Source organism: Catharus ustulatus, chromosome 6 (assembly GCF_009819885.2).
Source record: "Catharus ustulatus isolate bCatUst1 chromosome 6, bCatUst1.pri.v2, whole genome shotgun sequence".
In the NCBI taxonomy this organism is placed as follows: Eukaryota; Metazoa; Chordata; class Aves; order Passeriformes; family Turdidae; genus Catharus; species Catharus ustulatus.
Window position 1 is genome coordinate 18,038,815 of NC_046226.1, and position 12,396 is coordinate 18,051,210.

General features: G+C 38.0%; 1 protein-coding gene across 7 annotated transcripts in view; it reads left to right on the forward strand.

Moving 5' to 3' along the window:
• FOXN3 (forkhead box N3) overlaps positions 1–11,282 on the forward strand; it is a 208,313-nt gene extending 197,031 nt beyond the window's left edge. For 5 of the 7 annotated variants that reach the window (XM_033062310.1, XM_033062312.1, XM_033062309.2 and 2 more), the window contains 2 exons: positions 1,336–1,359; positions 3,914–11,282. In XM_033062310.1, the coding sequence (XP_032918201.1) occupies positions 1,336–1,359; positions 3,914–4,463 (574 nt within the window). In that variant the 3' untranslated portion in view covers positions 4,464–11,282. The remainder of the gene's footprint in view (positions 1–1,335; positions 1,360–3,913) is intronic. The other 2 variants (XM_033062314.2, XM_033062316.2) reach the window with 1 other exon arrangement.
• The last annotated feature ends 1,114 nt before the right edge of the window (positions 11,283–12,396 follow it).

Genomic DNA, 12,396 nt, shown 5'->3' on the forward strand with positions numbered 1-12,396 from the left:
CAAAATCTACAAACCCAGCTTACCTGTACTGTTTTCTTTGTATCTTCTAACTGTGTGTTTTGAGTTACATACAAAAACTGTCATCTGTGGGTACACAGTACCTGTCATCCAGAAGGATCAGAGGTAGATTAAGGTGATATTTAAACTCCACATAGGTTTTCTTTGTTCATCAAAGGAATATATCTGTCTCAAGTGTGAAATGCAGTAAGTATTTTTTGGCAAAACCTTTGCCATTTTGCAAACAGAATGTGATTACCTATCTTTCTTTCAAGCTAGAAGAGAAACTCAAGGAAGATATGCCTGTACTTGGTAAAATGACAGACTTTTGTCTCCTCCCGAGGAAGACCTCTTTGAAAGGCAGAGGCACTCACACTGTGCAAAGGATATTATTTCCTCTGACTTGAGACCCAGCTGCTGGGAGTCCCGTCTGGCTTCTGATGACACTGGTAGCAGAATTCACATCTGTTAACAGTGGGAGTGAAGTCAGACTTTCAGAAGTCCAAACTTAAGTCTGCACTGCTTGAGTAGTGACTGTCACTGTGCTACAACTAATTGGAAATATTCTAAAAAGAATCTGTGCACATTGCTTTAGGCTCAGTTCCCTCAAGCAAATAAGATAGTCCCTGTCAGTGGGATGAAAAGCTCTAGAGACTGTCCCATTGACTTTCCGGAAAGAGCAAGACACTGCTTTAAAACATGAAATTATGTCAGTTTCTGGAAATTTTGAAATAAAGTTCTGAACAAAAAAAGGGAAGGAGGTGAGGTATTACTGAAAATAAATTCCTCCTCATTGTTATAGTAAGCACAGAATTCTTAAATACCTTTTCTTCCCCTCTGTAATTTAAAAATACTCAACATCAGAGCAAGTGCTTGTTAATCTATTATTGTTTCAGTAACAAAGTGAGAGTTACAACCAGAGCTGTGAGCAAAAATAAATTGAGCTAGCCAAAATCTGTGTCCTGAAACCCAGGGGAGTTCTGTTCACAGATGGTCTAGATTGAACTAAGTAGATCGCAGATTCATTTCATAATGAATATATGATTGTGTAAGAGCAGTGTAGAGTTTAGATGTCTCAGAAGCATGTGTGGAATATGAATTGTTTAGATGTTAGTTCATTCAGCTCTTACTAATCTACTAATATCAGTTATAAGTAATTCATCTAATGTTTGAGCCATTGCGTATTAAGATACAGATCAGATTAATTTACTTCCAGGGTACATGACTTTTGATGTTGTGAATATCCTAAAGCACTATAACTTTTTACTTTTCTGCAAATATCCTTTGCTAATTCTCTCTTTGACCTGCTTTCTCTTCCTTTTGTATTTCCTCAAGCAGAACTGGTTGGAAATCTTTCAAAATGTAAGTGAAACCCAAAGATTTTTCTGAGATGCAAATCCTATCCATTTCCTGACCAGTTCCACCATAGAAGCCTTTCTTCTGAAGTGTATTGGTATTTCCTTTTCTCCCCCCTTTTTTTTTAAAGCAATTCCTTTTTTGCACCTCTTTGTGAACTGTTTTTCTTTACCAGCATCTCTGTTTGCAGACACTCACCGTGGGATTCTAGCCCCATAGTACACCCTCCCCTGGGACATTCCTCTGTACTCCCTGGGCATTTCATTCTATTTTTATGCTGATTTGGAGGAATTGGGATCTGGAGTAAGTCCCTTGCACAGAGCTTTTGAATCTAAATTATAACCCCTCTATGTAAAGCAACACTAGAGACTCAAGAGCAGGGCAGATCAGGGATATTTCTTTGGCAGGTTGTTGCACTGCTCGAGGGAGCTGTGGCCTTCCTTTTATTGAAAGCCTCTCGATACAAACTAACAAGAGTAGATCTAAATAGCACAAAAATGGGCATCTTGGTTTAAATCGCATCCGTTAGAAGCCTTGTTCACTTGCAGTCAGTAGGAATCTCATTTGAGTTCCCACCTATTCTGTCCTGTATTTGTTTCCTTGGAGCAAGAAATGATTGTTATTTTTTAATGGAAAATTAGTAGCGTGTGATTTTTAGTGAGCCATATTGCTCTGACTTTTAGCTGCCTAGTAAAATCAAATAACTTTAATTTTATGCTAATTTATGATAATTTTTAACATCTTTAAATGTAAATTTACCCTAAAAATGAAAAATCTGTCACTTAAAATTCATCACATGCTTCCTTGTAATGGCTGATCTTAAGGACTTGGTTATAAATTCACCTTATAACTAGCTTAGTATGGATGATTTCTTCTTCTAAGCATTTGGCATCCTCTAATGACAACCCCTGCAGTTGCAAGCCATCACAGAGTAAATGCAGCTGGCTTGCTGCACAATCATGAATGACATTGCACTTAGTTGTTAATAATTGAAGGAGCTTTGTGTATTCCTTCTGGGTTCTATATGGAATTTATGGATCATACATCTACTCAGAAATACAGGTGAAAGTAATTTTACTGAGCAAAAGAGGTTGGCAAGGGGCTTTCTTTGCTAATAAGTGTGCCTTCTAGTCTATACATTTCTTTGAAAGCACTGTAAATAACATTTGGGATGACCGATGAATTTGCTGCCTTCTAGCACTGTCCTGTCACTGATTCATAAATGCAAAGGGGTTTCTTATCTCAGCGAGCTCTTGCAGACAGTGGCATTTAGATGAACAGGAACTGTGGAATTGCATACCACTCTTATTTTTCCCACCTTTCAAACTTGCCTTTCAGAAATATGTAATACTCTGCTGTTTCTTGTGTAAGGAAACCATACATGAGGTCTGTTGCCTGAAACCTACTTTACCATTTTTTAAAGTAGAAGAGTAGTAATACTCTGGCCTGTGCCATTCCTCTTAAGAAACATATATGTTCAAATGTGTAAAAACCCTCCAATGGTAGCACAAAGATGGCAAAAGTAGGCTTTAAATCAGTTTATCGTGTGAAGATTTAAACAGCCTTGCTTTTTTGTTGGATTTTTTTCACTGACAGAGAGGTCAACTGGCAGGTGGCAGTGATGATGGCTTTACTCAATGACAAGCATCCTACTCTCCTCCTTTTTAGCAGGAGTTAAGCATTGCAGAGAATTAGTGCCTTCTTTAATACTATTGTAAGCATTGTGTTCTCTTTTTTAAAGTCAGTGGCAATGCTCTAATACTTTTCACTCCAGAAAAAAAGCCTGTTCATTTTTAAATATATCATGCTGCAGTAGTTCCTACTGCACAGGGTGCCATAAAACCAGAGGAGGAAATGACAGCTTCTAGAGCAAATCCAGATTTATTTTTTCTACTGCTTGTTTTTGAGCACATTCTAATATTTTCTTGGAAGCTAGTGGCTTAAGATTGTATTGCTTTTAAGGTTATTTATTAACCGATCAGGATCAGAACTGTGACTGGACTTGGTTGCTCCTTCTCTTGGAAAGAATCATAAATAGAAGTTGTGTTACTGCCAGGTGAAACATCTCCTGCACTTGGAATGCGAGTTGGAAATAGAGTTGGAAAGTGTCTTTCAAAGGAGGCAAGGAACTGCCCCAGAAAGCAAGTGTCTCTTCCCATGTTTTTAGTAGTATCCCTTTATATGAAAGAGAGACTATGCAACTTATCAGAGTTTATTTACCCAGGAGATAAAATAATGTTGGGGGTTTTTCTTTTTAATTTTTGGAAGTGTAAACTATTCATTGAAATTTAAATCAATACTGTTTAACACACAGTTTATTTGTAACCATCCCCTACTTGTTCCTGCTTCTTGTGCTATTTTGCATCTTTTGGCTTGTTCGTATGTCAAGTCCAATTCACGAGCAATTAGGCTTTGAAACCAGTTTGCATGGACATTACTTTGATAGTCATAGTTTCAGATTGTAATTTCAATTTATCTTTCAGTTGGCTTTATCATCTTTTGCTTTGAAGCAGGGTCACACCTCTGTAGCTTCTAAGACTGCTTGGATTTGTTTTTACAGGAATGGAATAACAAACTGCCGGATGCGGACGGAAAGCGAACAGTCCTGCGGCTCTCCAGTTGTTAGCGGTGACCCAAAGGAGGATCACAACTACAGCAGTGCCAAATCTTCCAACCACAGGAGCACATCACCTGCTAGTGACTCTGTTTCCTCTTCCTCTGCTGACGACCAGTATGAATTTGCAACTAAAGGTAGCCAAGACAGCAGTGAAGGAAGTGAAGTTAGCTTCCAGAGCCATGAGAGCCATAGTGAAACTGAAGAGGAGGACAAAAAGCAAAGTCGGAAGGAGACCAAGGATTCTTTAGCTGACAGTGGATATGCATCCCAGCACAAGAAAAGGCAACATTTAATGAAGGCGAAAAAAGTACCAAGTGACACACTGCCTCTTAAAAAGAGACGTACAGAAAAGCCCCCTGAAAGTGACGATGAGGAAATGAAAGAAGCAGCAGGATCACTCCTGCATTTAGCAGGAATTCGATCCTGTTTGAACAACATCACCAATCGGACGGCAAAGGGGCAGAAAGAGCAAAAGGAAACCACAAAAAATTAGAACAAATCAATGATTTGTTTGAACTTACAAAGTTTTGTTTCAGCACGTCAGGTGAATTCTAATGATTTGTGGCAATATCAGCAATTTTTTCCTTTTTTGTTTTTCTTCTATTTCTTTTTGTTTTGTTTCTTTGGGTTATTTTTTTTGTTTGTTTTTTTGACCCTTAAGATTTTTATTTTTAAAGGAGATTGAAGCCATAGAACTCATACTGACACTCAGCTAATTTACAAAAGCTTTTCATTACCTGAAGACAAAAAATTAACGAAAAAGAAAAGCCAAAATCACCATTGCTTTCTCCAGCTTGTCAAAAATACGTGGTTGAATACGCAGTGATACCAACATTAATGTGATGGGAGTAAAATTGGGCACGTGGAAATCCCTCTTATAGTAGAAGAACTGGGCATAATTTAGTATTCATTCAGGCCTGGCCCTTAAGAATTTTTTTAATGGCCTTACAATTGGGTTAGAAGTGAATGTGAATAAAGAAATTTGTGGGAAAGAGGAGGCACGTACTTCTCAACCAAGAACTATTTAGTGGCACTTGCAGATGTTGTGCCATACAAGTCTTTAGACAGCCACTGATGGCAACTGTGCAAGCAGTAATGCACTTCTAGTGTGTTACGTATCCTATGTGGCTCATAAGGTGAAGACTGATAACGCTTCAATTTGAGAAAATTTAAACTATGTATGCAATGGGTTTCAGTGGAACAGTGAAATGGGAGGGGATGACTATTAGTAGCATTGTTAACCATTGAATTCTGTCTTCTATATTAAATTGAAAGAATGTTCAAAAAGCCATAAGCCTGAAGATTGGCACTGCGTGCAAAAAATAATAGTAATAGGGAAAAACAAACTATGTCTTCTAAACTGCCTGAGTGAAAAGTAATCAAGTCTAAGAAATTACAGTAGATACAATGTATGTCAGAATCTTTTTCTGTGGATCACATCCTTGATCTAACAGGGGAAATGAAGCTACAAAACCTGCCATTAGTAGTATTTAAAAATAGAAGGAAGGCATATTGGTGAACAGTAAAATTCCGAAGTTCAACAAAAGAGCTCCTACACTGCCCTCAGAAATGAGTGTGCAGTGACCATCAGTCAGGATTCATCTGTGCAAAAATGACAACAAATTTCCAGATTCAACCAGCATAGCCAGCAGAAGAAATTTGATCCACATTGCATGGATTCTTTAGGGAAGGGGGGAAAACAAAAAGCAAACAATTTTTTTTATTCAAAGATGACAAAGTTCTTGTAAGGTAAATAATGTATTTAGCATGAAGCATGAATTATTTTCATATAAATATAGAAAATAGAGAAAAAGGCTATGCCTCTAATTTTTAAGCCCTTAGGCTTAGAGTTTGTTTTTTGGGGGTTTTATTTTTGTTTTGTTTTGTTTTGTTTTTGTTTTGTTTCTTTTTGTTATTGTTGGGGTTTTTTTGAAGCAGGTGTTTAAGGTTTAACCTTCTTCAGGGACAAACACTGACTGTTGGGGAACTTACTCTGCAATATTAAAAAATAAAATCTTCATGCTCTGGTAGGGCTTGGATGGTTGAATTATACTGCCTTGTCTGCACATTCAGCCCCCCTCTCCCTACTTCTGTTTAAAAAAAGAAAAAAAAAAAAAAAAGAAAAAAGTGTGTCTTTTCTTCGTCTGTACATGTGTAACATGACGCAATAATCTGAGGGCAAATTTAGTAGTGAGTGTGTATGACAGAATCAAGAGAATAATGGGAGGTTAATTGAGGAAACTCTCTGATTTGATTCAGGAATAAGTAGACAAGAAAATAGCTTTGCTAATTTGCCATGAAAATTTGAAGTTAGTTAAGAGCCTTATGGAGGTGTCCAGATAGAAACCAGTGTTACAGAGAGTATGATTCAGGTACAGTGCTACTCTCCTGGTAAGGATGACTATGAGACTGAAAACCACTACAGCAGAGAGAAGCTGTGAAATAAACAAAACAGTCTCTCTCACCTGGATTCTTGGCATTTGGCATGAAAAATTCTAGAATATCCTAGAGGCAAAAAGAAAATCCCAGAAACCAACCACTTAAGAGAACAAAATGGTTGGTTTCTTAAAGAGTATAGGTTTAGATTTATCACTAACAGCTGTTTCAGGCAGCAGTTTCACCAAGATGGATCTAGTTTATGAAGAGTGAGTTAGAGAAGGGTTTGACTTCCTACTTAGTGCAGTGAGCTAAAAGTTGTATTTGGAGATGCCTGTGGTGTGTGCTCAGTTAGGAGGTGGAAGGACTGAAGGACAGGCTGGTCTGGATCTGGTCCTGTGCTCCGCAAGCATTTTGTAAAGAACAGGGCAGCTCAGCATGTCCTGGGATCCAGGAGCTGCTTGACAGCTGCCAGAGCTCAGCACAGCTGCCAGCTTTGGAGATAAGAAAAGAGAGAGCCATGGATAGTACAAGCAATAGCCTTGTTCCTCTCAGTTTGCATGCAGGGTTGATTTCCAGCACTAGTTAAGTCAGGAGTACATAGATACTAACTTTTGTTGGCTGCCTGCAGCCCTTTAGATAACATTGGAGAAAACAGGAAGGACCAGTCCCTTGGCCAGGTAGCACAGAGATGAATGAGCCATAACATTTCCCTTGTCTGATCAGACTGGGACAATCTGCTTCTTCCCAGGAACATGCTCTCTCTACAGCCAAAGTATGTAGGCTGTGAACCATACAACCTGCACAAGAGAACTTGGTCTTCATCTTTTAAAGACTTACGGGAGTCATTTGAAATAGATACTACAGTATCACTTTGCCACCACCTTTGCTCAGTAATGCATAGTTGTATCAGCTTGGGAGTGGCTTAGTATTTACCAAAAAACAGCATTGAAAAATCTAGTGGCAGAAATTACAAACCATGGCTCAGCCATCTCTGTCCTCTAGGGAAAGCAACGTGTTTTGTGTGCCAGTGGCCAGATTTTGTCCACAACACTAATTCCAGAGCAACTTCTCTGATTGCAGTGTGTCAGTGCAAATGAGATCAGTATCTGCTGAACAAGTACCATTCATTAATGTGGACTCTTGGTGGCTAAATATATAATTACCACTAGTATTACTCATCTTAGAAAACAGTCATTTTGCATAAATATCTAATTAGGCAGGTTATCTTTATACTGAAATATATATAGATATATATATAAAAAACCTATCTAAGACTTCAACAAGTCCTCTATATACTTGCTGGTAAACCTAAAATGTTGGCAAGCATCTATTTTCATGTAAAATTTGTTTCTCCTAGTCTGATCTGCTAGGAAGGTATACTTGGGTAGGCTTTTACAAAGTTATGTCAGGAACCAGCAGTTTGGGCTGCCATCAATGGATTTTTTCTGGTGTTTAAAAACTTGTCCTTATTGATGCTTACTCTGACTGTTGATGAGAAGTACATAATTTGGATTGTATAAAGTATTTGGGAGTCACCTTTTAAACCATATTTGTGCCTGACTGACAATGGCAACTTTGTCAGAACTGGTTCTACTCCATCAGAGAAGTTCTCCTTTTTTTGTGTAAGAACTGAAATTGATTTGTTTTCCAAGAAATACGATGTCAGCTTTTAATCGAGTTGTCTTTACTTCAACTGAATGATGTCAAAACGGACTGGTAATTGCACTGTATTACAAACTCTCTCACTTGCCAGATAGGAGGTGGTGTGGTTTTGCTTGTTTGCTTTCCTTCTAAGCCATTTTGGGGTGAGAAGTTGTCAAATCTCTAACTTTCTCTTCTTCTCACTCTGTAAGTATTGCCAAATTAGCATTTCTCCAAGACAGGTGGGGGTGAGGTCAGCAAGTGTTCAGTGGCGAGTTTCATGTAGGCATGAATTGTAAGGGTTGCTGGACTTCATGGCGAGTTCCTTTGGAATATGCCTTTTGCAGCAAGAAGCTCTTGCAGGCCAGAGCTAATGCCATAAGCAGATTTCACCAGCATCTCCAGGGAGGTGAAATCTGCTGATCGTGCTTGCATTCTGCAAGCAGTTGGATGTCCTACTGCATTTTGGTGCAGATTCTGCTTGCATTTAAAAATGCAAGTAAAGTTCTTGAACAGCTTCAATGTATCACCCCATAGCTGTTTCTGAAAGCAGTCTGCTTTTGATCTTCTCCTGGCAAAACTGGCAGTAGTTCTACAAAGATCACAGGGCTTTACAGCTGAAAAGCCAAATGTGGGAGCGAGGAGGTGTGCCCTGTAGGACTAGGGAACTGTCCTGAGGCTGTTCTCTTCTCTCCAGCAATTAAGTTGAGGTTCATCTTCTGGTTCCTCTCCTACCTTAATGGGAGAAGGGAATCCCAAAGGGCATGCATATTGGCTCCCAGTGTTCAGCTGAATTACTGTCTACCTGTGGAAAAGATAAGAGAAAAAAGCTGGAGGCTGCATTCTTCACTGGAGTGAAGTCAATATGCTTTAGCAGAGAATTAAATCCTAAATTGTACACCAAATGACACCATGGATAAAATTGCCAAAACAGCACTTTGTCCTGGTTTCTTAGTAGTGGTAATTCATTTTCACTGAGATTTTGGCTTCCGTCCCAATCCATCTAAAATATAGATTATAGAATCATAAAATATGCTGAGATGGAAGGGACCCATCCAGCTCCTGGCCCTGCACAGGACACCCCAGGAATTGTACTGTGGGTCTGAGAGTACACAATCTGAGGTTTTCAAGAACTTGAAAGTGTCTGGTCTCCTTTACAGTCAGTGGAGCTATAGACATCCAAGTGCTCCTAGAAGCCTTTACCATTATTATTATTATTGGTACTACAATTTTTGTTTTAATCCAACCCTAGGCATTTTTGAAAACCTTATTCCTGTGCTCCAGGATCAGACTACTGAGAAAATGCATTTCCAATGCAGTTTACTTCACTTCCTGGAGAATGCAAGCCCAGCTCATTTGGGCACATCGCTACTGCCTGAATAGCTCATTGGCATATTTTATAGGAAATATTTTGAAACATTTTCTTAACTTTGCCACCAAAAGAGCATTTGAACCATACATCCTCCTGATTGTAAAGAGTATCAGTGTTGACTGTCTGACCAGTTAAGTTTTAGTAGTGTTCTTCACAGCCCTCCAGTAATATATCAAACACTGTTATGCACATAATGCAGCACTGTGATCTAATTTAAATAATACTTTTTTATTATTTATACTACTCTATGTAATATACATCAACACTTTGCTATATAACCTAAATGATAACCCTCTTCTTAGTTACCTGCCAAACTCTGAATTTCTGTTTGATTTATATTGCAATTAGCACAGTTACCAAGTTGTAATGATGTCTCTTTTCCTTTGAAATGGGATGTGTAAGTCAAACTATACATTTTGTGTGTTTCTGTTTTGAAATGAAGTTTATAAGGATTTACACACAACATTCGGTGTTCTGTATAAATCTGCATACATTTGTAAATTCATCTGTTAATCCCCTTTTATTTAGAAAGTATTAATTGATGGTGGTTTATTAGGGATTTTTATTTTTTGCTTTTTTATTTTTAGTACTGGTTATTCTTGAATTAAGCAGAGACTTGTCAGCTGGGTTGCTTTATCTTTGATCATGTACATGACCTTATAATTCTTCCACAGTTCAGCAAACAAGTACTAGCTTCACTGACCAAAAAAAAAAAAGTCTCAACCTAATGTGTCTATGGTGCTGTATTTTGCTGGTATACATTTAAAACCTGAAATTATTTAAAGGTCACTTTTGAGTTGTTCTAATAAATAGCCTTTCCTGGTTTGGGGAGTTTGGATTTTGTTTTAGCATTGAAAAGAAGGTATATTTATCTGAAGCTATATAATGGTTTTTCTACTGTATCACATTTCCTTTTACAAAGAGGGGAATATCAGCCTGATGTAACATCCTTTCACAATCAGTGGAAGGGCGTTTTGTTTCACTTCTTTATTTTCAGTGGATTTCATGAGGCTTTGGATCAGGCCAGCAGTTACAAGAGCTCATCATGCAAGGGTTTAAGGGATAAATGACAACTTGTGCTGGCCTTTATTGCTAGAAGGGATTTTACTGAATACTAAAACTACATGCTGGACTCTGGAATAGCTGACAATCTAGAAATGGGAATCTTTTTCATCTGTTTACTCTGGCCTGAAATCCCAAGACCTTCTTTTTTTGTTTGGATGACATTGAACTTGAGTACATTTTTAAGTTAGTAGAGCATTGTACATTTCCTGAGTATGTGTGTGGGACAGCAATTGAAAGTCATACCTGTATTTGATAACCAGTTCCATGCCTGCATCATTCACACTCACTACTTAAAACTGCCATGATGTAAAATGTTGGGGGGAATGATTTGTGTGTGTGTATGAAAAGCATTATGAACTTGTACATTTTTTTTATACTCTGATCTGTAATTTCTGAAGTATTTTGTTTTACAGAAAAAGTGATAAAGCAATCAAAAGACCAAGAGATTTAGTATCAATGCTTAAGGGTCACAGGACCTTAACTGGCCAATAAGTTAATTTAGTACAGTGATAAGCCAATTTTTTTTCCTGTACTTGGCGTCTGAAACTGCCAATTTCATCAATATTAAAATACGAACTGTGACGGGGAATGAACAGTGATGTTAAGTTGTATTTGTGTTTACCTAAATGAGCAGTCCGAAGGCAAGTGCAATCAGCTGATCTTTAGGAAATATGAAATTGTTGATTTAGAGGCATACTTGCATTTTACATTTTCTTGATGTGTAATCATATTGCCAAAGACAAACTATTTCATCAATTATTATTGTAAATAACACTTTCCCAAAACCTACCATAAAGTTTCTGTGATGTATTGTCTTCCAGTTGCAATAAAAATTACTGAGTTGCATCAATTGAACTATTGTATTTGTGTGAATATTGGTTTCAGAATATGCCCACATATTATGATGGAACAATAGTGGTTGTTTTGTTTAAAGGTTTTTTTTAACTAATTGATTCCTTCATTATTGAATAGTTCTTGCCCTTGTGGGATGTTACCTGTATCTTCAGTGCTGTAGATACCAGCTCATGTTAATTTGTTGTCATGTGCAAATGGCCAAACATACTAAAACTAATTAAGTTAGGGTCTGATCTTCCCTTTTCATCAGTTTTGCAGCCCAAAACCAAAGCTGATTTCATTGGGAATTGTTTTTTGTTTTGATTTGGGGTTTGGGGTTTTTCTTAGTTAGCAACTATAATCAGAAGAGATGAAGTAATAAATGTCTAATGGCATATATATAACATCTTGAAAAACATACCTTTGTAATCTATGCATCAGTCTTCCCATCTAAGTCTAGAGTTGAAGAAAACGGTGCAGAAGGATTCTCTTCAGAAAATGAATACTAAAGAGTATTAAAAAATTGTAACAGTTTAATAGCTTTCTTCAATTAAACTGAATAGTACAATCTTGTGAGTCACAGCATTCCTCGGGCCCTGTGATTTTGAAAAGGTTCTGTTAACAGCCCTAAATATCTATAGGTGAACTTTGCAAAGGACTGAGAAGAAAGCAAGCCTCTCAGTTTTCCATCAAACTTTCTCATAGCTGGTTTGAAACACTGCTGAAGCAGAGAGGGTGGTTTCTTGGCCAAGTAATGAGAATGTATGGCTGCTGAAGCTGGAACTCAGCTGACCTGAGTGTCCCCTCCCTTGATGCCATCCAGAGTGGTTGGTATGAGAGCCTACTGTGCTGGGCTTCTGAGGGACAAGATGGATGTGAACGTCCCAGGAGAAAGTGGAACAGAAGAAACAAATCTCTGACATAGAGACAAAAAAGGGTAAAGTGGCCAAGCTCGGTATCTGTGCAGGCATTCGCTACGTCCATGCATTGCCTGGAAGAGTTTGTAATCAATCCTCACTGCCCACTGCTGCTGCAATTGAACAAGGAGAGAAAAAACTTGGCCAAGGAGACAAGATGAGAGTTGACTGATGAGAAGGCAAAAACCTCTTAACTGTGCTCTGAACCATTTCCTCTA